Raw genomic sequence first — 27,683 nt, 5'->3', positions numbered from 1 at the left:
TATAAAAAAACATTATTTATTTTAAAAAATTATAAAAAAACAGCACAATGGACAGGTACAATGTTATTGGTTCATGTTAGATAATGATCATTATTATCATTAAAATACCTTTATCATTATCATTGTCTGATTTCATTAACTGGAATCCCAAAAGTCAAAGCACCATAAGTCAAGAGTTAACACAAGCAGAGATCTCTTTTTTTCACATCCTGAATTTATTTCATTTTCCTAAGTTCAGAAGTACAAACCCACCCTTTCACTTTCCCCAAATTAAAGCCACTTCATTACATTTATTTGTTGCCTGTCCAGCAGGACATCTTAATGACAATGTTAATAACAAAACACATTCTAGTCATGGAGAACAACAATAACGATAATAGCAACAGTCATAATAATAATAATGACATCATCATTATCAATAATAACAATCTAAGGTACAGTACGATATTAAGGGATATTGCTGAAAGGCACAGACAAAAACAAACAAACACAAACTTTCTAATGCAGGCGTCTAAAGGTCCTAGTATAGTGGGTGAAGTTTTGATGTGCAGATTTTAACATGGGGCTGGAGAACTACACCACTGGATTAATTAGGATGATATAATGGGGGGAAATGCTAACTTTGCTGAGTGGTCTAATTAGGTGGCTGCACATGAGGTGATTTTGGAAAGTCCCCTTATAAACAATTAGCATCTGAACATCACCGACTAGAATTTACAGACAACCACAGCTAGGTAAGGACAGTTTAAAAGGCAAACAAACAGCGATGAGCTGGCGTCACTGGCTAGACTAGAAGGAGTACAAGTGGATCCAAAGGAGAGGAGAAAGAAGGAATTGTGTGGGAGCAAAGGAAAGGAATATCATATCCCTTCTTAAAAGTCTGGCTGAAGTAAAATTATAAAAACACTAAAATTTGTCATTTTGCTTCATACCACTGGGACTGTATTTAGCACAAAACTGAAAACATTACAATTACAACATGCATCATAAAGACTCAGAAAACAATTTTAGATGTTATCATATCAATCATTACATATAGAATTGATAGCCATATGTTACACTACAGTGGTCAGAAAACATGGATAAAGCTAGGAAGGAAAAGTTAAGTTACAATCGAAAGGTGAAACTAGACGGATAAGATTTTTGGTAAGTGTGTCAACAATATTTTAAAACTATGACAATTCCTTGTATTTGATACGATACAGGCGCTCAACAGTAGGCCTCTCACACTTACATTATCTTACATAATTGCTTGATTGCAAGTATTTAAGCTGATTGCAAGTGTTTTCCACAGTTGTTAGCTTTCCCATGTTTATTTCACAGCAAACAGAATGTGAACTGGGTGCATTTTCGTTCACTGGGTTGAGGCAAATGCATGTAAATAAATGAAAGCACAAGGACCTCATGAGCCTCATGAGAAAACAACTCGAGCTCCAATTAGTGCTAAAACACAAAGTTAGTATATGTGCTTTATTTATCCTACAAGGGAAATTTGTCATTTTGCGGCCTAACTCTGCCCAGTCTGGGAGCAGCGGTGTTGCCATTTGGGGCAGTGGCGGGGTTAAGTGCTTCGCCCAAAGGAATATCCAGTCAGTCCTTTGGATTCCGATTGCTACCTCCCTTTTCCAATCACTAGGCTATTTGGTTGCCACCCTACCTGGTTGTGAGATACTAAAAACTGACAGCTAATCAGTCAAATTACCCATGTTAAGCTATTTATATGCCAATTAATCATCAGCTAAGATGTTATGAAAGCACGAGAGGCCTACTCACTATAATGGTCGGTACAATGTAGTGGGCAACATCTCTGCCCTCTACACTGTAGACTGAGGTTCAGTCCCCCACCTGGGCAAGCACCCTACACTACACCAATAAGAGTCCTTGGGCAAGACTCCTAACACTATCTTCGCCTACCTGTGTTAAAAAAATGATCAAATTGAAAGTCCATGTGTATTGAAGCGTCTGCCAAATGCAGTAAATGTACTTAACTTCACGACAAAGCTGCATCTTGTGATGGTTAAAGCTCATTCTACATTTGCCACTTAGGTTGGACAACCATTTTAGTTTGTTTTGCATTATAACACTTAATATTGTATGGTGAAAAAGGTGCCTCTAAGGGTTCTTTAAATGATGCCATTGAAGAATCCCTTTTGAATCCATTGTTTGAAAGAGATTTATGAGTGTGGAGGACCTTTTCACTTCTGTTGTGGCCAATTCCCAGCCTCTTACTTAGGTCTCCTCCTGTCACATGATGCTTCCAGGCTGAGAGGGTGAAGGCTAGCATGTGCTTTCTCCAAGACACCTGAAGCATCTATTTGAACTACTCGTTGCACTTAGAGGAGAACGTCAATCGGCAGTGTACTGACTACAGACCACGTAAGCTAGCATTGATGGGGGGGAACCATCCCTTCCTCATCCTAAGAGGCTAATTACACATCAGCAGGGAATTGAACTCACAGCCTCCTGACTATAAGACCAATGCGTTTTTCAATGATTCTTTCCAGAATCTTTACATTATGTGGAGGTTCTTTACACTCACACATCTCATTTACAAACATTTGTCCATTTAAAGGTTCTTCTATGACATTAGGCAAATATCCCTTTTTGGCACCTTTAATTTGAACAATATATACACAGATATCATTTGTATGTTTTGAGGATAAACTTGTCACTCCGTAAGGCATAGAGGTGCATTGTTTATAAGACATGTTCTGATGTATAAAATTCTTAACCCAAAATCTTTAACTGTATTTTCAAAATCACAAATCAGTAATTTAAAACCCATTTTCCTGAAAAACAAAAAAAACACCTTATAGATCCAAAATAGCAAATGGTCCAAACAGACTTTTTTACTACAAAAGAGTCCACTGGTAAATCTTATTCTTTATGTCATTGATTGTCAGTTGTTGTATTCAGATTCCTTTGATTTCAGTTGGGGAAACTGTGCCAAAATCGTTTTACAAACCTCAGAGCCAGGGCTTCAACTTCGTTGTTCTGAATTACTGCTATGCTGCTCTTCCAACGCTTCTTCGTCCTCCTCTCCTGTGCCGTCCTCTTTGGTCACCTTCTCTTCACACCTTTCTCTCTCTCTAAACCTTGTACAGTAGAGAACGCTGCCAGTATAGCAGACGGCGTGGAGTGCCGTACAGCCGGAAGAAGAGCAAGGCTCCCAGCGTGCAAATAATGCACACCAGCAGCACGATTGGCACCACCACTGCTGCCACACTGCTTCCGCCACCAGCAGGGTTGTCCATCTTGACGATGATCACCTCCGTCTCCTCCACTTTGTCCTCTTCTTCATGCTTCTCTTCTTCACGGTCCCTGCCATCATTGCCATCATTTCCATTGTTGCCATCATTGCCATCACTGCCATCTCTGCCATCATTGCCATCACTGCCATCTCTGCCATCATTGCCATCACTGCCATCGTTGCCGCCACCACCACCACCACCTCTTCCACCACCGCCAGTCTTGGGGTCCTCATCTGGGCAGCCTATCCAGTCCCTGAGGGCGGACTTGGGGTAACCAGGCTCCACTCGCAACAGGTGGTTGTTAAACTTCCAATATTTATTGCTTTTGTAGAAGTATGTGTAACCTGGGATTGTAAAAGTCAAGAGATGACGTTGTTAGGATTCTGTATTTGCACAGGCATTTTGACATCACTTCATCACGTTTACATTAGGACCCAACTGATATGTGTGTTGGCCATAATATTTATGTTATTAAGACTTGGTCAAATTCTGCTGTTCAATAAATGTGACAAAGACTGACAGTCATTGTTGACAATTCACAGTTGACAACTGACAATCATACTTTACCAGCCAGTAAAGCACTATTAAAAAAACTCAAATAGTTTTATGTTGCTTTTTATTTTTACTATATTCATTTATATCAGTAAATGTTATTATTGACTGACTTCAGTATCAGAATCGGCAGAGGCGGCTACTAGCAAATAAGTGACATCTGCAGCTGCTACCAGGGGGCTTTCTAACAATGTGTGGATGTTAATAACTTTGGGTTATTATTGTACCATTGTTGTCTAAGATGCTTGAGTGAGGGGAAAATGCTTTGGCTTGTAGTTGGGCAACAAAAACTCATCAATATGGGGTCTATCTAATGAAGCGGGCTCAACTTAGTCTTTCAACGTTTCAGCTTCACAAAGCCCAACAAACACAGTCACAGTTAAGCTGTTTTACAACAGCAGTTAACAAACTTTCTCTGTTAATCCAGGTTTACTCAGTCTATGCTTAATCCAGGTTTAGACACTGTGATTAAGCTTGTGCAGACTTTTAGATACTCAGGATTAATTCCCATGTGTGCACATGAAAGCATGACGATTATATGAAATCAGGAACCATACTACCTAAATATGTAGAAAGTAAAGCATTTATAAGCAATGCTGTTGCCACTGCCACCAGAGTTGATCGAACTATGCTTACAGTTGGCTGGGTAAGTGGGAAATAAATACTGTGTCATTAAACAGACTCCTGGATCCAGAATGCTAAGAAGGTTTTCTGTCATTTAAACTGTAACTTAGTAGAGCCCAAATAAGCATCTTGTCATCAGAAATACACAACTTAGCCAGTTATAAATGTATGTAACTTAGAGAGCTTGTGGTACTCATTGTTATTAACTACCCTCTAATTTTACAGAACATGAGCTAGAACGATGGGGGACCCCAGATAAATCCTGCTTAAGGACACCAAAAGGCTAGAGCCAGCCTAAGGAACCCTTCAAAAAAAAAAAGGTTTAGAGATGGAATAGTTCAGTGAAAAATCAAATGTATACAGTTTTCTACTTAACCCAGATGTCGTTGCTCAACCAAGACATGTTTCAAGCCCAAATGTTGCTTCTTTAGTTTAATGCTGGGGGTATGAAGCTAACATTGCTAACGATAGAAATCAATAATCACCTAAGATGGAACTTCTCTCAACATGTTCAAACCACACCCAACTGTTTATTAAGCTCAAACTTGTTGATGCCGTTTAGGACACAGTATGTCTCACTTTGAGCTATAAAAATGAATAAAACTGAATTTAGCTGAATGCTGCAGGCAGCCATTTTAGACAACAGATGTTGTCTACATCTCCCCTTCATGTGGAGGCACATCCAGATTATTTTGTTGTTTTTCATTAACAAACATACCTCTTCAGTTTGAAAAACCAAGAATAACCTTTATTAATAAACAGATCATCTACTGTAGTGTTCATATACCAGTGTGACGTGCGCACAAAGGCCACTCAGGTTCCGCTCAGAAGTCACTGTCTAAAATGGCTGCCCCCAGCTACATGGTCAAGTTTTGTTCATTTTTATAGCTCAAAGTGAGTCATAATGTGTCCTAAACCACATCAAGTCTACACAACCATATGCAGTTTAAGTGGGTCAAGAGAAATTCTGGGGATGTATTTACAGAGAAGATTTGGGTGACATTTGGCTTCTAGTGGTGCTTAGTAATGTTAGCCTCATAGCCCAACCACAACACTAAAGAAGCAACATTTGGACACCAAACATATACTGGGTGAAAACTGTGTACATTTGACTTCTTTGCTAAACGATTCCTTTAGGTGTTTTGGTGTATTACTCTACAGAATCCGAACTTGCATTTTACCCACAAATAAAATACGGAAAATCAATTCAGTAAGTAATTTAACAATAAGATCATTTCCATAGTTGTAGCTCTGCTTTCTGTGGTGATGTTCTTTGCCATCAATAGTTTATCACGCAACCATATCAGACTTTTCTAAAATGCCAACACCAGTTTAACTAAAATAGTTACTCAAAAAGTTCATCTGGAAATTATAGTGATTTAAGGAATGGTTCAAAAAAATCAAAATTTCACAATTTTTTTGTTACCCCAAATGTAGTTGACTGGCTGAGAGATGTTTAGTGTCTGAAGTTTGCTTCTGTAGTTTTTGCCCTGAAACTACAAGTTTAATAGAACATAAGTCTATGTCACCCAAAAACATTTAGGTAACACAGACTTTCAATACTTTTTAGCTACATTAGTCTCCTAGCTCCAGTGCTGCAGTCTTCACTGACCGACTACATTTGGGGTAAGAAGGAATCTGGGTTCATTTGATTTTTTTTTTGGTGAACTTTTGAGTGGTTAAAAAAAGAAGAGAAAAGAAAAGAAAACGTGGGAGATTCCTACTTTGGTCTCGGCTCATGAAAGCAGCTTTCATGTTATCGGGGACGCCCTGCCACTTGCTGATAGGTTTGGGGTAGTCTGGGTCCACTGACCGCGAGTCTTCATTGTAGCGATAGTATCTGAGAAAAGAAAGATGATATCAACATGCTTTGCTCTAAACCATGTCATACTTATCTTGACACACAACACAAGACACCTACTTGTTCCCTCTGAAGTAGAATGTGTTGCCTGTAGGAGTGTAAAAAAGGGCAGCATCTATTCTGTCCTTAGGAAGGCCGCTGCCCATCTCCCTCAGTGTTTTTGGGTAGCCTGAATCCAAGTTTGATTCACTGAACACCCAGTGCCTGTCCCCTGAGAACACAGAGAATTACACCCATTACTGCTACATGTCAGAAAAAAAACTATTTAAAAAAATACTAGAAAGGGATTCCCAGTGATTCTTCTAAATGTATGCATTTTAAAATAGTTAAGATGTAAATAATCTCATTTAATGATCTGATCTGAAATGAGCCATTGCTGAAAAACTGTGAATTGTTGACAGTGGTGGTGATGGAAACCAGACATCTGAGGTGTTTAATGCCACTAAAAGCTACCTCAAATTAGGTGTTGGATAAAATGGTATTGAATACACTGTCTGATGCCTGGGACATTGTTTTGTGATAGTTTTTGAGATGAGGTTTTACCCCATCTATTAATGGTGGAAAGGTATATGCAGGGTATTCTAAGGTTAATTAGTCCCTAAAGAAAACTTTTTTTTCTGATTTTCCACTGTTGTATCATTATCTACAGTGGGGTCCAAAACTGAGAGCAGTGATGAAAATGATTCTATTTTGCATTCTTTTCTAATTAAATACATGTTTTCATTATATATTACATTATCAGCATAACAATTAGAGCGAAAGGTTAAATTTTTAAGTATTTACATGAATTTTAGATTTCTTTTTGTATTTGATATGTTCCCTTTTTGCTTTAATGACAGTGTGCACTTGAGCTGGCATGTGTCCAGGAACTCAATTCCTTCTGAGAGTCGTCAGAACGTGAGCCTTAATTAAAGGACTAAGAATCTGACCTTTTTGAACAAAGGCCTTCACATGGTAAATGCCACAAATGTGCTTAAATTTGAATAGTGGCCTAGGAATAGGGCAGAATATTAAATATTTCTTCTTTATTTTACTAGTCATAACTTTTCATGTAATTGTTTTCAAAATTCTAAAACTTTCTGTTGTGAATTTCCAGGTTTAAATTGAAAAGTCACAGATTTTCAATGTGGTCTCTGACTTTTTACCCCACTGCACATTACAAACAAAAACTCAGCTGGCATGTATAGGTTCACCAGTCATTTTGGATAGCAAATAAAATGTATATATTTGCGTTGTATACATGTTGACCCCTGGTTCCCATCACCACCACTGTAAAATCAGTCTAAGTTTCTCTACAATGCACCATTTCACATCCAACCACTTTGAATGACTTTGTTTTCATCTCAATGATTGATTTATGCAGAAGTGTTTTAAAAATCATTGGAACTGCCCTTTAAATTGCTATTTAGCTTGTCAACTTTCCACACCATTTTTAGATAAAGTTACAAAACCAACTATTACCTTTGAAGAAGACAAATTTTCCATCCTCTCTCTCATAGGCAGCGTTAATCGATGAGGGTAGACCTCTCCAGAAATGTCCAATTGGCATGGGGTAATTTTCCATAATCCGGTGATTACGAACACGCCAGAACCATTTATCCTACGACAAAGACATTTATAGGTTTACAGATAAACTTTAACACTCAAACTTGTTTGCTGTATATAACTGCAAAAATCATACTTAAATACCTTAAAAATAAACATTTCTCCTCTAAGAATGGCAATGGTGTCAAAGTGGCCTTCACAGGCATCGGGGGCAAAGCTTGGTTTGCGTGGAGAGTGTGTGGGACGGGGGGTGTGGAAAGGGGTACGGGGGCTGAATGGTGGTCGAGAACGATCACCAGGGTTGGGTCCTGGAGGAAACAGAGGCAGAGCAAATGCTTAATGCTTACTCTGTTCTGATACATGATTTAAATACTACACAGGAAATCTACTGTTTTGCTTTACCGTAGAGCTGCTGAATTCCACGGCGATCGTCCTCTGGAAGCTCAAAGTTCTCAGTGTCCATCCATTGGTAGAAAGGGGCCATGATGGCAGAGGGGTCGTTTGAATGCTCCATGCCCAGGGCATGGCCCAGCTCATGCACAGCCACCAGGAAGACATCATTACCTGAAAGACAGAATGCAGTAGCACAAGTTAGCATGTAGGACCATGTAAAGCACCACACTGAGCAATAACACTGAACAGTTAAACTGTCCAAAATGTAACGTCTCAAGGCCTAACAAAGACTGTAACGGTCCAATTCACATCCTCAGGGTGCTACTTCCAGTGGTTTCTGTAAGCAGGTAACTGTGGCCATTAAATACACATTTAATTTTCAGTATCAGGAGCCATGACAACTAAACACTTGCTTTCAGTTTTTTAAAGAAATCTGCGAAGATGTTTTTCCACACCAAATTCTGTGTTACAAGTTGGTTGCATTTTTGACTTTTTACAGTTCAAGTAATTACAAATGTATATACATCAGTCAACAAAACTTACTCCACATCTCAGATGCCCAGTTTTATTGTGCAAATTTTCAAATATCCAAATGAATGAATACTCCTGAGCAATAACTGAGGTGGTAGCACTTTAAGTTAATGTCAAGACCCCTTGTCATGCATACCATACACCATTATAGCATAAATACTTAAATCTGAAGTCCTTTCCCTATGTTCTGATTTTTTGGAATCAAGAAAATTTTTGTGTGGAATCATCTGTATCGATTCCCATCATTTGGAATCTGAACTGGAGTCGACTCCAAAAATTATGGACTCGAACAGCCCTCCTTAACAAGATGGAGTCGAGTCGCACTGTCATAGTGCATCGATGTAAACATGCAAATGTGAAGACTTCAGTTTACTTTAAAATTTGCATCCTCTACTCTTTGAAATAGCTTTGATTCATGTTGTATGTGATGTGTGCTTGGGTATGAAGTGATAAAATACTAGGTATGACTGCTTTTGTTTGGAGTTGTGGCACCGAGGGCAACAAAGATCCTTGTACGACATTTGAAAATGTTTTATTATACAAAAATATTCTGCCTTGCTCTTACAAATCCAAGAGATTTTAGATACTGTGGGTTAAATTGGTAGTTTTTCAGTCTGACAGGGAGAGGCATTAGCAAGGGAAGAGCTATATTTTCAGAAAAGCTAACGCTAAAGCCTTACATGGTAAGGGAGGAATCGATGCCTTCTACACAAGTTGATTACGTGCTAGTTCGATAAGACTGACAGCTATTCTCTACAGCCTTGTTGAGTGGTATGCTTAGATTGGAACATAATTAGCTGCTTCAGAAACCAACATAGGGTGAAAATGCTAAAAGCGCCCATTCAGAGGTTTAAAAAGTTGTTTGCAGTCAGAATGATCTAAGACGCACCTAACAATGGAATTGAACATTAAGGCTATTTTAAAGCCAAAAGACTGCACCCAAACACATGAGCCCTGCTGAGACTTGCCATCTTTTTTCTTGCATGCACACACAAGCAGGTTCCAACAAAGGGAATTCCAAGAGAACCACAACATCTCAGTCAATTTTCTGACAGCCCTTCTCTTACCCTGCAGATCGCGGTTGCCAATCGTCCATGGCTCTGCAGCATCGAAGTGCGTGTCTCCTCCTATGCCATTGCCAGGGAAGTAGGCGTGTGCCAAGAACCCTCCCTCGCCATCGAACGGACTGGCATCACCGTGGAAACCTTCAGCAAAGAAGAGCATGATGTCTGCGAAGTCGGAGGTCTTGTCCTTTATATAACTGTAAGGGATCTCTCTGAATCGCAAAGGCGTGACACCCTCCCACACTTTGAAGGCTCTTCGGATGGCGTTGTGGGTTTCGTACTCCCCGACCTTAGGGGTGTAGTTCTGTATACTGAAAAAAACGAGAAGAACGGGTCAACTGGAGAGGCAATCACGAAAAAGTAGGCCATAGGAAAAAGGACGATACAGATATGGCAGGGGAGAGGGGAAAAAAAGAAGTAAGGAGAGTGGAAAGTGATTTACATTACAGACAACTAGCACAGAAATTCTGGCCAGACCAAACCTAAAGTGGAATGGAATGGGTCGTACTGTACGCCAAAAATGACTTTTCCATAAGTGAGGGAAGCGTTTTCTATACTTGGTTCCAAATCGGGGGTTTTCAGCTCACCAAACCACTGTTTAACAGCAATAGTTCAAATGACTTCAATTCAACTCATTTGCAGAAGCATTTGTCTCCTACCAGTACGTGATCTCCTTCTTCTCCCACTTCAGTCCCTGGATAGCATATCGTTTCTTCCTCAAATTGCTCTTCAGCTCCGCTCCAAACTTATCTGGAACGCCGCAGCGAGGCCTCTTCATTGCCCTGCCAAACATAATTCAACATATGAGCTCACCCTTTTGTTATTTTTTAATTATTGCGCACATACAAAACCATTTAAATCACAAAGCAACAACACACAGAAATACAAAACAATGTAATACACACGGAAAAGGAGAGCTGAGGAAAAAAAAAAACTTACATTTCAAAACACATTCAATAATTCAAACTATCGTTTAAAAAAATCTAGTTTACCTCAACCAATTCTCTGTTCCAAGAACATATAATCATTCACAGTAAGTCCAGATGTCAAAAGCAAAGTCATCTATGACATTTTAAGTACAATACAAATGGTAGAATTAACTGATCCCATTCTAAAAAGTTGATATTAAGTAAAACAGAATCTTTAGTATCGTTATACTGAATAAGTTTATTTCTACAACTTACAGATCTTTTTTGTATATACATAAAAAACGCCTTTCATTCATTCAAGGAGTCATTCATTTGGATACCTAAATCTCCCTCCCATTTACTAGAAGGAATAGAGAAGGTTTTATCACTATAAGACAGAAAAAGAAAAAAAACAAAACACCATAGTTATCTATTAGGATTATAACAAAAGCGTGCTAGAACTTTATATTTATTTTCACAGCTTGTTGAAGCAAGAAATTCTGTAAAAAGTCTGAGAAAACATATCGATATCACTTTGTAGTAGAGGAGATATTATGGTTTAAATTTGCTGAAAGGTTATTGCACTATTGCATGTAAAGTCACAGAAAGAAATACATTTTTATTACAATACGGATGTAAATCCTATATCAATTAGGGGTGAATTATATGGACAGAAAATGCACTGTCCTATAATGCGGTTGGACATTGCAATGACCATATGAGATGTGACAAATTATGATTACAGCAGATGCTTCTGACTGTATGTGCAGCAAGACTGGAACTTGATTTTGCTGTGCAATTAAAAAGATCTATCTAATTAGTTCAACTAATTCAAAATGCAAAACAAAAGAAATCCCAATAACTACTTACATCACAACAAGTTAATGTAACAAAGTTTTTCCCCAAGTAATTTTGGACCATTTCTGTTGGTCTGTTCAGCATGAAAATTTAACACAAAGCAAAGGGTCTTTTTTTGAACATAATTTGAAAATGCCAGCTGCACTTTACATTCTGTTCAAATGGACCAATAGAAGTGGTCCAAAATGACTTACAAAATATTGTTACATTGACATTTACATTTTTATACACACAACACTTTCAGTGAAAACAGTTACCACGTTTTAAGTGTTTTTACAGGTTAGATGTTAAGAACAGAGTATTTTTTGATCTGTGCTAGTGTTCATGCATTTTAAGTGTCTGTATAGCAGAGTGGTTAAGTCATTTTTGCTGCCTGCATAGAATAGCACACCACTACTCTATTATCAGACACAATCTAATTATGTTACTCTAGCGCTGCACATTCAATTCAATTTGATCCGTTCTGTCATCTTAGCCCTAAATCGCAGAAACTCCTACGATAATTTGTGCAGCCTTAAAGTCAACGTAATTCACTCTGTGGCTCACCATGTACTCAATTATGTTATTGAATTTAAATAGTAGACCAAAACAACAGTAATCACTCTAGACTTTTTCAGTGATTCTAGAGATTATAGTTGTTCATTTCCATCCTAGTACAACCTAGTTTCCACATACACTTCTGGAGAAGAGTGCTTTATATGATGGTTTATAGTCCTCTCCTCTCCTTGTATTAACAGAGCTAAGAGAATCAAAATCATTCAATAAGGTTTTGTAAGGCCGTGAATAAATGAATACAAATAGACTTTTATTGACAAAAGGAATAAAAGTATGCTATGCATCCTATTTACTCACGTCAGGGTGTCGGGGTCCAGGTTTCCGGTGATGGTCAGGCCATAGAATCTCTGCATGGCAGAGATTGCAGAGGAAATGGATTGAGGGGAGCGGGCTGCTTGCATCCGGAGATCTCCTGGAGGCAGGTAACCATACTGCTGTAGCCAGGCCTAAAGCAAAGACAAACAGAACAGCACATGGCGGTTAAATATTTCTCTCTACGCTTGGCCTACATTATTTTGACCAAATATGTATGTATTTTAGGTGACACAAATGCCTTGATTCGCCCAAGCACCCACAGAAACTCATCTGGGATGTAAGAGAATTGGTCAGGAAGCTCAGAGCATACAGTAGAAGTAGTAATTGAGGGCATAAACAGAAAGGCAGACGTTAGATTGGAAGGAGAAGCAGTTTTCAGGCATGGTCCTCCCCCCAAATTCCAGTTTTTCCATAACTCCATTAAACTGTGCAGCTGTAATTACCTGTTATAAACTAATCAACTACTACAAACATTTGATTGTGTCTCAAAATTTTATATAGTTCACCATAAAATTCGTTCATGGTATACTTGACTCATGTTGAGAGTAACAGAGAATCTTTTCTAGATGAACAAAAGCGTCAACACTCTACAGTATGAATGGTGAAAATATCAACTGGTTTACTGTGGGCCGTTTTCTGTGGGCATAACTTTGTGATGTTTTCCACTGTCATAAGCTGGAATACTCTCCACTTAATCTACTGGCCTTTTTAAAGTGAAAGTTCATTTGACCTGCGATTAGAGAGGGCAGGATACTTTGTTTGGAATGACTGCTCACTGATAGTTCTTAAACTACCAGCCTCAATTCACCTAGAATGAGGTATTAAAAGTGTTTTGACCCGTGCTGACTCCAGTGTTTTCCACAGCTGCTCTGAGATGGCCCTACTTGGAAAATGTGCAGCTTTTTTTATGGGGTTTTTGGCGTCAGCGCTGTGCTGGGCAGTCTTTTTCCAGCGTTGTGTATTCTGCCTGTTGATCGGCACAGTTTGTGCTAGATTGCTTTCTCTTCTGTTTTTAATCACTGCTCAGCTGCTAGCTAGATGCTTTCTTTGGTGGGGAACTCTTCCAGATTGCCTATAGGACTCTACTGAGGCTAAAAAAACCCAGCCGTGTTGTCGTTTTTGACATATTCCGGTATCTTCCATCACCCCTTTCAGATCAGTTTAAACCTATGTTTTCGCCCCTTCTTCATCACATATAAAGCGTATGACCAAGTCACCTCAAGCTTTAAAAATACTTTAGCTTTTCTCTTCTCTGTCACAAACAAGGTCTGAGGTGGATTTAATTACAAATGGGACTCACAACTCGACTTGGACTAAAGACATAAAACTTCAGAGTGGTGTAAAAATGATAAATTAGGATCCTAAATAAATGTTTGAAGAACACATTTCCAGTATTGTGAGTAAGTCTTACCTTTAGTTCATTTAGAGACACTTGTGTACAGTATAACAGTCATGCTAGCATGTAGCTTGGACAGCAAGTATGCTAGCTAGCGCAATAGCTAATTTAGCTGAAGCTTCTGAAGCTAATGTTTTAGTAAATTACAAATTTAAGCTTAATAAAACTTTAGCTAGGATAGATTTTATGCTAGCATACTAGCTACACAAACTACAGACTAACTAAGCATTTCTAGTTTTGCCTCTTTCCCTTTAAAGACTGCATTTACTGAGTGTAGCGCCTCAGTTCTGTCCTTCAGACTGAAGGTTTTTCTGTAATGAAAGGCTTGTTATTTGAAGCCATGTTGAACCTGACAGGATTTTAGTAGTAGTTCATTTTTTGTACAATGCCTGCAGCGAATAACAAGACTAAACTAAAACTCTACCTAAAGACTCGAAACGGCACTCAGGCTCACATGAAGCAACTTGTGAACATCTCTGGATTTAAAAGGTGAAACAATTAGCACATATTAGCAGTTCCTCAGTTCAGTATACCTAAATAATAACCCAGTGAGCTATAGCCATATAAGGGGAAAACAGGCCATTTTCCATCGTCAGGAAAAGACATCAATATAATTTCACACCAACAATCTTCAACATAAGGCTATCTGCTACACATAAAGGGACACTGAATTACTACATTTCTGCATAATTCAAATGTTGAGGTGTAAACAAAGTCATTTATTGTTGACGAGAAATTAATCTTCGTAGAAACTTCCTCATTTCTTTACAGTGGTGGTGATTGGAACCAGGGGCCGCCATGTCTGCAACGTTAGTTTTGTGTTGTATTTGTATAGTTTTCTGTACAAACAACTGTAAACCTTCGTGTGTTTTCTGACCTTTTATATGTAATGTTGACAATGATACAAGAGTGGCAACTTTTTCCGTTTGGTACTATTTTGCCTTACGACACCCTGCATGTACTTTTCCACCTTGAATGTCTAAAAAGGCCAAACCTTTTTCTCAAAACTATCATGAAACGTACTGTAGCCGTCTGTGAGGGAGCTTTTGGAGGCCATTAAACGTTTCAGACATCTGGTTCCCATCACCACCGCTGTGAACGACTGTGACTTGGTAAATTTCTCTAGAATGGAGCATTTCACATTAAAACCACTCTGAATGACTCTGTTTACATTTTGACCATTTGGTTTTGCAGACATTAAGAAAAATATGATGAGCTCACCTTTAAGTTAATGTCAGTGGTTTCAACGTTGCTCAATTCTAGTTTGTGATGTTGTCCCATGCAGTGCAGATTTACAAGCTGGGTACTTATGGGTACTGAGAGGCTAAACCTCAACTTCTTGTGCAATGGAACAATTCTTTAAAGACTGGGAAGGGCACAGTTGCTTGCAGTCCTCTTCTACTTTGCCTTGCATCTCCAAATGAATCCCATGTTTTTCGTAATAGCCACACGACCTAATTATAGTTTTGCAAACTATACTCTCATTATATTCAAGTACATTGTTTTCATTGCTGCATGTGGTAAAACTGTTGCGTGTGTGTTAGTTAATATCCAAGACGGTGAAAGAAAGACAACCAAATTGCGGGGAAAAAATGACTCACATGTTCCATTTTCTCTGAGCCAATGGAATAAAACAAGATTCGAGTGAGAGGTGATCATATCCAAGGCAGCCTCACAAAAAAATGCACTCCAGATACTCAAGTTACCATAATGAACCCCAACAGCCAACTAACCCCATCAGCACCATACCAGCAACAGACCTAGATATCAGCCTACAAAACAGAGAAATGAATAAGTAAATAAAGATTTTAGCTCTGCTTTCTGCTTTCCAGGGGATTTCCTGAAGACAGTATTACTTAGACTTGTAAGGACTAGGAAAAAAGGTGCGTCAGTCACGCCCAAACAAGCCAAATCTGGATCCTGCACCTCCCAGACTGGATCCTGCACCTATTTTAGTGGATACAGCACCTCAATCACATTCAAGCGATGATTTGATTTGTGATATAAATAACAAAATGTGGAAAAGTTCACTACATAAAAAGCTGTTGGTTTTGGGAGACCCACATATGAGCAGTGGTGAACCTAAATGTCAAACCTTTGTCGAAAAAATGAGAAAAAAAACACGTTTGTGATAATTCTAATTTCTGCTAGTGCCCCTAATGAATTCCAATACTATGTTAGTGCTAAGCTAATAGCAATTCACATGACCATTTTTTGGCTGTTTTACATTAAACACAAACATTTAAAGCTTGTAAAACACATTCCAAGTTATATTTGTAGCTTGTAACAGCCATTAACTTAGATTTTACCTTGTTGCAGTTTCACAGTGGCTCGTTCAGTTAAGAGTTCTGCCAATTCTGCCACTGTTTTTCTTTACTAACAACAGATCGAAACACACTGCTCAGGCTGCCACGTATATCTAGAACTTGTGACATATCTAGAACTTCCAGAAAACATAGAGTGAGCTTCCTCCCCCCCAACATAAAATTGGTTCCAACCACTGGAAATCAAATGTGATTGGCTGATTCTACTGTCAGGTTTTGTTAGTACTTAATCTGATATATTAGGCCTTCAGTTCAGCTCCTGAAGTCTCAACTAATGGGTGAGCTTGCTTGGCTCTGTTTACCTAGATACCACATAGAAAAAAATCCTGATGGGATAATTTCCATTGAGCATTTCAAGAATTTAACCTTTTTGTTTCCAACCAAAACTTAACAATGAAAGACAAGGATTACTATAATACTTTTGGAGTTTAAATACAGCAAGCATGATGATTATGTTAAATAAAAATGAACTAAAAATCAGACATGTATGATGTCTCATCATTAGGCCTAGAAAGGCCTAAGGGTTCCCACACAGGGCTCTGTAAGATCTGACATCATGGGGAAACCTCACACTAAGCTGCATGACTAATGCACCGTTTTTATTTTATTTTCACCCAATTTCCCCTGCAATTTTAATCATGGCCGATTTGCACCCACTGGTTAAGCTTCCTCTATCATGCAATGCTACTTATCTGGGTGGGCGAAGGCTACCATGTGCCTCCTCAGATTTACGTGACGTGCCACTGCATCTTTTCAGACTGCTGCCATATCACTGGACAGCTCAACACGCTTGGAGGAGAAAATTAACTGCTAAATCATCAGCTAACAGTTGCTGTTCTGTTGGCTAGCACTGTGCTGAGTGATGGGGGAGGGGAAAGACTATCCTTCTCACCCAGATGGAGAGAAAGAGTGAGGCCAATTATGCTGTCTTGGACACCTGAGAGATCACTGGGGATCAAACTTACCATCTCCTGACAACTGGATGAACACTCAGACCTTTTCTCCTCTTCTTCAATCTCAATTTTAGACTCCTCAAAGTAACTCTGCACACTCTTGGCATGCTCTTAAGCAGCTTCATGAGGAGCCACCTGGAATGCTTTTCAGACAGTCTGGAAGAAGTAGAAAACTACTTGCTGGGTGGGTGTTTCAACTTTTTGAACCCTCTATTGCATTATGTTGCCTCAGGGCAACAAACTAATTTTTCTCACTTTACACTAGCATTATACATATTTAAAGACAACGACAGGGTTTAAAATAGAGGGAAGAGTTTTAGTAAGTCAATAAAAAGCATGTACTCTGGTCAAACTATCTCTTAGTGGGCACATTTAACGTCATTTTTAACATTTTTTTTTTTTGTTATGTGAATTTGCAGAAATGTTTGTTGTCTAGAAGCAACACTGTGCCACAGTGGAATGGATTTGGCCAGTCACAAGCCAGTTCTCATCACTTCAGGGAACACGGCTCTATATCATTTCATTCCATTGTCGCACAGTGTTGCCTCAAGGCAACATACTCCAGAAGGACCCCTGCACACAAGTTTTTGAATTTAATATTCAGGTCTGAAAAAATGAATCAATGACCATTTTATGCAAGAAAAGTGAATTTAAGTTTTTTTTAAAAAATTACTCTTATAGTAAGTGCAGTAGAGGGTCGAATCTATAATCTTTATTTTGGAAATCAATCCATACATAGGCAACTACTTTTATCTGTCTTCAGTCATAAGCCTTTAAATCAAAATATTTTGAAAAACACTTGAGGTTAAACCCTTGCTTCAGAAGATTTTAATGATGCTTCATTTTCCATGAATATTTGTGGTTGAGCTCTCTGAGGAAGACGGCTGAGGATATAATATAATCATATTTCTAGGCAATGTGCATGAGATCTCCAGCTGTTGTTTGTGCAGCTATAAGTCAAGCTTTTTTAGCACCTGGCCCACCTAACCTTAGGTTGGCTACGATAAAATAGTCCTTTTCTTAGTCAGAGTGCTGGTACTATTGTACTATTACAACAATGGATTTTTTGTCAGATGGGAAATCACACACTGTACTACAGGCCAAAATACAGTGCCTACTACGGAAATAACTACGACGTTCAAGGCAGCTGGAGAAGTAATAAACCTACTTGGAAGAGGAGACATGTATTTCGAACCAACTCGTAGTGTGAATAATCGAGAGGCTAAAACAATCTCCAAGGATCTCTAGTATCCAAAATGTTGGGGTTACTGAGACTCCCAAGCTGCAAACGTACCACCTTTATCCAAATTCATACCAAAAAGCCACTTTGAAGGCTTTGAAGGCAAACCAGGTTTGAAAAGAGGGACTGAAATGCACCAAAGAACCTTATTGTGAACTCTTGAAAAATCAAACATCAGCCCTGGACAATCAGAGTCTGGTGATTTTCTCTGCTCAAACAAACTTTGTTTCAACTCATCAGTTAATTTCAGTGTTGCACTCCAGGCTGGAGCTGCCCAACCCTGCCCTGGATGTTTGACCCTGTTGGATCCTCCTGCAGGACAGAAATCCAAGAAATTCATCAAGATCCCAAAAGAAAAATGCCTCACTAGCCACACTGTCAGGGTTTAAAATGTCCTGTCCATCCCAGTCCCGTTACTTAGACAGGTAATGTCCATAAGCAAGGAGCCAGAACTTGATGGAATCTAGAGATACAGTGAAGTGCGTAAGCAGTATGATAAGACTGCAGACTATCAGCTTTACTTTGAAGGTACGTACTGGGTGAACCGTGTAGGAATGAGAGCTCTTAGGGAACTCCAAGTAACAGAGACATAGCCAAAACATTACGTGCTACAAAATCAACTGTTTGCTAAAAGGCTTTTGTTAAATATGAATTCCATTCCTGCATTTGAGTACTCGCATATTCATAATGGTACAATAATGGTACAATAGTGGCAAACCTAAAAAAAAGTTCTTTGGGGGTTTCTTTGGGGGTTATTTTGCCTTAGAACACCCTGTATGTACTTCTCCACCATAAAAAATACATTTTAGCTCAAAACCTTATCTCAAACTATTGTACAACTACGTTTTAGGCATCAGGCACGTATTTATAACCACTTCACGTAATAACTTTCTGTGAGGAAGCTTTTACAGGCGTCTGGTTTCTATCACCTCCACTCTGAACAATTCTGGCTTTAGAACGGAGCATTGCACATCTAACCACTCTGAATGACTTTGTTTCTATCTTAAATTACTGAATCGGACATGAATTTGGAAAAATCAGTCGGGTACCCCTTTAAGAAGCAAGAATGTACCAGTGGATTTAGCAACGGCAAATTACCAGGTTTCTTGCTTAGCCAGCTAAGTTTGCTCTAACCGTGGATTTTCTGCCTCATGATCATGGATCACTTTTTACCCAGCTACATCGCCAGGGCAACGTAAGCTGGATCCTAACCTGCTAAGTTATGTGCACAGAGACTGCTGGAGATTGTAAACCTGGGTTAACAGAGGAAGCAAGGTTTTGTGAAGTTGAAGCTTAATCAAGAAGCCTGTGCTTGGTGAGATGGGACAATGGTAAACCTCGGAAGACAAGATTACTGAATAACCAAACAGTTCTCAATCATTTTCAATTACTGAACATATCAAAAATGCTCTTGTAGATGTAGGCACAGATGTGTTAAAAGGAAAAATTGTCCCCTGGGCCTCGATGAAAACCACGAGAGCCGGCAGGAAGGCGGTGGCTGAACCCCACGAGGACGGTGGGAGAGGAAATTAGCGACGGGCTCGGGCCCCGATGACGGCCGCGAGAGCGGCCCAGGGGATATAAAGAATAGATTACTTTATTCATATTTTACCACAAGACCCAACCCACTAGCTTCATCAAGAGTACAGCCAGGACAAACTCTCAAGTGTATAGAAGGACATTAACCTCAATGATCCACCAAAATGCCTTGAAAACCATTGGATTAGAGCTGCATTCTGCACTGTAACTTCATAGTCACTGATTCACTTCAAATCCAATGTGCAGCAATACAAGAACAAAACAACAAAAACTCTTATTAATTTCTATTCTTATTACATTATGATGTAAACAAAGTCTTTCAGACTGGTTCGATGTAAAATGCTCTGTTCTAGAGAAACTTAACGAGTCAGAATCGAAGACAGTGGTGGGGTTTAATGCCTCTACACTCTCAGAAATAAAGGTATGAAACTGTCGCTGGGGCAGTTCCCCTCTTGTCACTGGGGTGGTACCCTCAAGGGTACATCTCTAGTCAGGGAACATAACTGTACCATAATCCTTTGAAATTATATTTTCTCATTTGTACTGACTCCACACACCCCAAGCTTTTTCTTTTATTGTTCTGTTTTAAAACATCAGGTTATGAAAAGGTACAAATATGTACTTTTCACCTGGAAAAACTTATTTAAGGTCCACAATTGGACCTTAAAACCACTGTTGTACCTCTGAGGGTACATTTACATTGTTTGTACCTTGATGAACACAAAATGTACCTGCACAGAACCTTTATTTTTAAAAGTGTATGAGCTCCCTTACAGGAAATAATTACTAAAACACAGCCTGATGCCCGTGACATTTTTCACAATAGTTTTGAGAAGGTTTTGATGTAAAACATACATTTGTTAAGAAAATTCATGGACAGCATGTTGCAGGGCAAACAAAACATATTTTTTTCAGATGTACCACTATTTTACCATTATCAACAGTGCACGTTGAATTGTGTAGGTTCACTGGTCATTTTAGGTCAGAAATAAAATGGCTTTGCATTACAGACATTGCGAGTTCTAGTTCCTAAAGAAATCTAAGTGCCCTTTAATTTAAAGGTACCAATAATTATGACGCTCTCTGTTTTCAGGAAAAAAATTTAAATGTTAAATACATGTAATACTATATCATTTTCTCGTGGTGCTCAGTGTTTCTGAAGGCCTCTGCAATGTCTCGGCTGATCTCATCAGAGCATCTCTAAGTAAAGTGGTGTTTAAACCCTGACTTAACTGATGAAGTAAGCCCAAAGCAGCTAATGATGTACAGTTATGGCCTTAAGCGATCTCTGATTCCGTCATTTGTCTGCTCCCTTTTGTTTCTTAAATGACATCATAGTTCAGACACACAATGGCTTCTATTCTTCACCTCTTCTTGGTTCAATAGCTTTCATTCATCCTCTCCTCCTTCTTTGGGGCACTTTTCTCTGAAAACCACTCCCTCCATCCTCTGCCGTTTCCTCCTCTGCTAGCCACTGGTGTGGTATAAACATCTGTTCCCAGGATATAGGTGTTCAAATATATGAGGAAAAACCCTGGCCACTTCCTCTTGTCCTTTACCACAGGATGTGACCGGCCGGCTGAAATTTTCCCAGTCATGAGTGCAGCTTAAAAATGGACTGTGACTCAAATTTAGACTGTTTGCAGACGGAGTTCTCGCACTAGCGATAGTTTTGGTCAGATAATTGGTCTTATTGAGTACTGTGATAATATACAGTGGGGACAAAATTATGAGGCCACTAATGAAAATGCTGCTATTTTGCATTTGTTTCAAATTTAAAAGAAGGATTTTTGTTACAAATTCTATTATTAGCGTGACAATTTGACTGAAATGTCGAATCTTTGAAATCTGAACATGAATTTCAGAATTTCTCAGTATTTGATCCGTCCTTTTGCTTTAATGACAGCGTGCAGTCGAGCTGCATGGACTCCATGTGTTTGCAAAAGCCTTGGATGAGGAGATCGAGAAGACTAAAAATAAATCTTAACATGGTCAGTGTCACATGGTGAATGTCACATAGTGCCTGAATTTGCTTAGTGACCTAGAAATAGTGCAGAGTCTTCAATATTTCTTCCTTATTTTACTTGTCATAGCTTTTCTTTGCTTTAATTTTTCAAAATTCAAAATTGTTCTGTTTTTGTTTCCAAGTTTAAACGTAAAAAATCCCAGATTTTCAATGTGGTCTCAGACTTTTGGACCCCACTGTACATAAGCGCAGATATTAGGCAAGTTCTTTTGTCTTTTTTTGCTTCACCTTTATTTAACCATGTCCTTTTGTACAGTCATTCTAATCTATGGTTAGCTAAAAAAAAAAGTATATAATAGAAAAAAATGCACTTGCAGAAAATGCACCAACTACTAAACTACACATATTACAGTACTGTGCTAAAGTCATAGAACACCCTTCAGTCATTTAATTTCCAGTCAAAATGGCCATTATTCATTTTTCAGGATATTTCAGAGGAGATTGTATTTAAGACAATCCACTTGAATAAGAAAATCAAAGGAAAATGAGAAAACAAAGAGGAATTTCAAAAACTGGAGTTCAAAGAAAAGGGGACTCTTAACAACCTGGAAGACCACCAAAACTGTCACCATCAGATAAGCAGTTCTTAAAGTTATCATCTTTGAAAAAATCAAGCTCCTCTCTTGCTTCAGATTCAAAATAATCCACAGGTGTTTCTATCCATCCTTCCACTGTGAGAAGATAACTCAGTGTTAAGAGTCTGAAAGAATGTCTAGCTGTCAAATGAAACAAAGAAGCTGCTGGTGCTCTCAGAACAATAGACTGGCCACAGTCCAGAGTCCAGGCCTCATCAGGCTTCACATCAGTGAAGAATTTGGGATTAATGAGATTGTGAACTTTGCAGGTGTGGAAAAATATCCCTGCAGATTACTTTGAAAAACTGAAAGTGAATCTCCTGACAAGAATGGAAGCTGTAATAAAGACAAAGACTGAACACACTTACTTAATGACTGTTTTGACTGGAAATGCAATAAATGAAGGGTGGTCTCTGACCCTTGAACACCAGAAGGAAAGACTTTTAGTTTGGCAATGTATTCTGGGGAAAATGCATATTAAACAAAGAAACTCCAGTACAGTTCCACTCCGCAGTAGAGAGTACAATGGACCAGCTTGTCCAAGAAGGATGCTTGGTTTTCAAGCAAACTAATGCAAGAGCGTCAATAGTGTTATATGCACCATGTCTGTGCAGAATACAGTTAACGTTATGAATTATTAAGTAATTTTAAAGCTAGTTCAGTTGGTAATTATATGGTAATTACTTTTCCATTTGGCAGAACGCAAGATATGTGGTAAAGCTCGGTAACACTCACTGAATTTGGATCAAGTTTACAACATTTATCGTAATAATTAAATGATGTTTAAATTTACATAATCATCCAAGTAGTGGTTGGCGATATGGCCAACATATTACATTGTGATATTTTAGGACATTTTCGCGATACACAATGTATATCCTGATACTTCATATGCTGAGCTTTGATAAGTTAGAACAGAAGAAAAGAAAAAGTACTAAAAATATTATCAAAAACTATGAACGCAATGACTTCCATTCACTGCTTTACACAGTGCATTGCACCAAATCCAATTTAACTGGATTAATTATGCTCTGTTTTGCTGAAATATGCTCTTGTTAAGTGTTCTTTAAAACCTGATGTATATCACAATAACAGTCAAGTACTGTCATACTGCCCATCCCTACATCCAAGCTTAGCAATCGCCATTGGAGGTTACTTTTCTTACTGTTGAATTTTTCAGTCAAGAGGTTTTACAAAGAGCTGATTCTACACACTGAATGCCTTTTTTGCACATTGTTGCTGTCATATCTCCAAAATGGTGACTTAACAGGAGAAAGAAAAACATTCCTAAGCTATAATGGAAGTTAAGGTAACCAGATTTTTTTCCCAAGTAATTCTGGATCATTTCTATTGGTCTGTTCACTGGGAAATTTTAACAGAGAATGATGAGCAACTGGATGTTCAAATTATGCAAAAACATTAATAACAACAAAAAAGGAAGTTTTTTTTTATTAGGTTTTTCCACAACAGTGTCAATTGCCACAGTACTGAAACTCCTCATATCCAGCATGGGAACAACCAGGAGCAGGATTTTGAAATGTGTACATAAGTTTACCTGAATTATTAGGCAACATTTGTGTTATGAGAAATACAAAAAGACAAATATCGAAATGATTACTACACTTTTAATGGCTCTTCAAGAGTTCTTTAGTAAAGTAATCATTCTATTTAGCACTACCAGTTCATATAGAACCATTTCATGCTTAAATGGTTCTTTGCATGCTGAAATGGTTCTTCAGATTGATGGAGAATGTGCTGTATATATAGCATCAAAAAGGGTTTTTCTATTGTTACAAGCTTGACATCGTAACAATAGAAGAACCCCTTTGGGTACCATTCAGAATCATTTTCAAAAAAGTTCTATATAGAACCTTATACTACACATTCTCCATCAATCTGAAGAGCCCTTTTACCACGCAAAGAACCATTTAAGCATGAAATGGTTCTATACAGAACTCAATGGTTCCATCTTTGAGAGTGTAGGGAAAGGATATAAAACCCTAATACAATAATTTAACTGTGAATTGATTGATGTACAAATTAGGATATTCAAACATGGGGATTTGTAAACGAATAATAACACAGTGATTTGAATTCTGTTTATCGCTGTTGTTGGAAGAAAACCTCGTATCCCCAGTTTTTACGTTTTTCAGTTTTTGACATAATTTGAAAATACTTGTTACCCTTTACATTGTATACAAATTTTATGATGAAAGGACTAAAAGAACTGACCCAAAATGACTTGGAAAAAAGTCTGGTTCCATTGACTTACATTAAATGTTACATAGGTTTTTTAGTTCTCCTGTGAAGTCATCATTTTGGACATGGGAGGTTTTCTTCCAGCAACAGCGATATATTATAGGTATCACTCAGGTTCAAAGACAAGCGTGTATGACTCTTTGGAAGGAGGATATGCTTTAGATAGAGTGATAAGCAGAGAGAAAACATAGGCTACCTCTAGCTGAAGCCTTCCACTCAGCTAAGATCTCTTTCCCTTGTTTGTGGCCATAATCATAACTCAGAACAGATGTCAGGATCCTCAGCTTAAGGGCGGGGAGTGGGACGGCACTCTCGCCTCCCCGCGGCAAATCTCCTCCTTTCGCTGGCCATATCCTTGCACACTCAGCATCTTCCTACCCCTCTCCTCTCACATGACTCCAACTTTTTACAACAAAAGGATTACTTCACAGTCACAAGATCAGAAAGCAGCTAGGAGCGCACAGTGCCACTGTGGCAAACTGTCTCCTGGCTGATGGAGGATAGTTATGTTGTCATATACTGAAATAATTTTGGCTAATGCAGATGTCACATGTCTTAGATAGTGATGTTGTGAAGGTGTTGTTGACTTTCAACGTCAAAGACAAAGTGACTAGGCAGTCAACACCACATTTTTGCATATCTTTTGACGCAGTATTCGCATTAGAAATATCACTTTATTGAGATGTGTGCGTGTGTGTATATATATATATATATATATATATATATATATATATATATATATATATATATATATTTTTTTTTTTTATTTTTTTTTTTAAAGCTACGAACTTTAAAAATTAGCTATTTTTAATCATCAAAATAGCTCATTTTAAAGCTTAAAGCAAATGTAACTTTTCAAAACTTCTGCATAATTCAGTGGTTGAGATCATTCAGTGTTTTAAAATGATTCACTGTACAAAAACTTATCAACTCGGGTTTCTTTACAGCAGTGAAAGAAACTGGGGGTTGCATTGTCTACAACACAAATGCAACCGTTTTATTTACTGTCAAAATGATCAGTGAACCTACACATGTCATGAGCTTTTATGTGCAAAATTGATAATTATTAATATTTTAAAAAACAGTGGTAAACTTTCCTTTGGGGACTATTTTTCCTTACAATGCACTGCATGTGCCTCTCCTCCATGAATGGATTTTACATTTTAGTAAGCTTTAATACGTTTTAGGCAAAAATCTTATCCCAAACCTATTGTAAAACAATATTAAACAAATATTCAGAAGCATTTTCTGTATTTACTTTCTGTGTAGGAGCTTTTACACACCTCAGACGTCTGGTTCCCATCACCACAAGTGTGAACAATTCTCAATCTGTAAATGTGTCTAGAATAGAGCATTTCACTTTAAATCACCCTGAATGATTTTGTATATCTTAAAGACTTATTTATGCAGAATGTTTGAAAAACTGGTCAAATTTCCCTTTAATCTTTAAACAAAGGCGTTCAACAAAAGACTTTTTACAACGATTCACACAGCAGTTTTAAAGGGGAACTGCACCATTTTTTCCAAAATTCTATATAATTAAATGTATAAGATGTAAACAAAGTCATTGAGAGTGGTCTGAAGTGAAATGCTTCGTTCTAGAAAAACTTGCAGCATGATAATCGTTCACAGTGGTGGTGATGGGAACCAGACATCTGAAGAGTTTAAAGCCTCTGAACGCTCCGTCACTGAAAGTTATTTATTACATTTAACAGGTAGATATATGCTGCCTGATGTCTGACACACTGTTTTATTATAGTTCTGTGATAATGTTTTGGGTTAAAATGTACTTGAATCCATTTGTTTTAATGTTTTCATGGCAGCGGGATACATGCAAGGTGCTGTGACGTAAAATAGTCCCTCAAAAATGATTTTTTTCAGTTTTATGACTATTTTACCATCATTAACATTACATATAAAAACTCACAAGGTTCAGTGGTGGTTTTGGATAGTAAATAAAATGTGTTGTAGACATCCTGACACCTGGTTCCTATCACCGCCACTGTAAAGACATCAGAACCTACAAGATTCTCTAATGGTGGAATTTCCCTTTAAGGAGGTTTACAAAGTACTGAGTCTACAAATTGAACATCTTTTTGCATCTGTATTGGTATCTTTAGTAGGTTATTTTCACCTCTACAAAAGCTCTCCCTAATTTTCCCGTTCCACCTTAAATGGTGCAGCAGTTCCATTCTGGCGCCTGAGGACTGCTGAATGGAACTGCTGCACCATTTAAGGTGGAACGGGAAAATTCGAACCAGTAGCTGGCGAAAAACAAGACAACTTCAGCTTCGTGTCTCTGTACAAGTACAGTAAGCCGGAAAAAGCCTGCTCACCTCTGGTTTGATGTCTTGTTTGGGCGCATCTCCATGAACGCAGAGCCAACAGGAGAGGAAGAGCAGCAGCTCTGTGAGTCCATCCGACCAAACCGCCATGATTGGGAGCAAACCTTCTCCTCCGTTAAGGAAACGTCTCACCCGGGTGTCCAGAAACTTTCTTTTCGAGCTGCTAAAGAATCACCACCAGGCAAAAAAGCACAGTCTAAACCCTTTTTACTGACAACTATCGCTCCAGTCACCTCTCAGAAACACGGTTACATCAATAAGAGAAAAAGGCGAATCTGCTAACGGGCAAATCTTGCATAGCTTTTCGCTGCACTGCATGAACTTGACCCCCCAACTCATTCTTTTCCATCACTGAGAGGGAAAAAAGGAAAGGACTGAGTGAAAAGTCATACTGTCTTCCTCTTTATCCTGGTTATCTTTAGTACTTTGAGTTATAATCAGTCCTGTTTCACTCTGATCTCATGGTTTTCCTTCTCTGCAGCACTTCCCTCTCAGCTGTTGACGTGGTCGCTCCATAAAGGTGCTCCTGGCAGACCTTCTATTCTACAAGGAGCCCCCCAAAAACCCTC

At 38.4% G+C, this 27,683-nt stretch overlaps 1 protein-coding gene across 1 annotated transcript; it reads right to left on the bottom strand.

The window, feature by feature from the left end:
* mmp14b (matrix metallopeptidase 14b (membrane-inserted)) lies at positions 1 to 27,683 on the bottom strand. Its single transcript, XM_036596518.1, has 10 exons — positions 27,106 to 27,683; positions 12,440 to 12,588; positions 10,481 to 10,603; positions 9,825 to 10,132; positions 8,236 to 8,397; positions 7,978 to 8,141; positions 7,750 to 7,888; positions 6,349 to 6,499; positions 6,152 to 6,267; positions 1 to 3,595 (listed from the first exon to the last, which is right to left on the bottom strand). Exons 1-10 carry the CDS (start codon positions 27,202 to 27,204, stop codon positions 3,090 to 3,092), a joined length of 1,917 nt encoding a protein of 638 aa, XP_036452411.1. The 5' UTR covers positions 27,205 to 27,683; the 3' UTR covers positions 1 to 3,089.

This window comes from Colossoma macropomum, unplaced genomic scaffold (assembly GCF_904425465.1).
Source record: "Colossoma macropomum unplaced genomic scaffold, Colossoma_macropomum, whole genome shotgun sequence".
Classification (NCBI taxonomy): Eukaryota; Metazoa; Chordata; class Actinopteri; order Characiformes; family Serrasalmidae; genus Colossoma; species Colossoma macropomum.
This window is presented reverse-complemented; position numbering and strand designations above follow the sequence as displayed.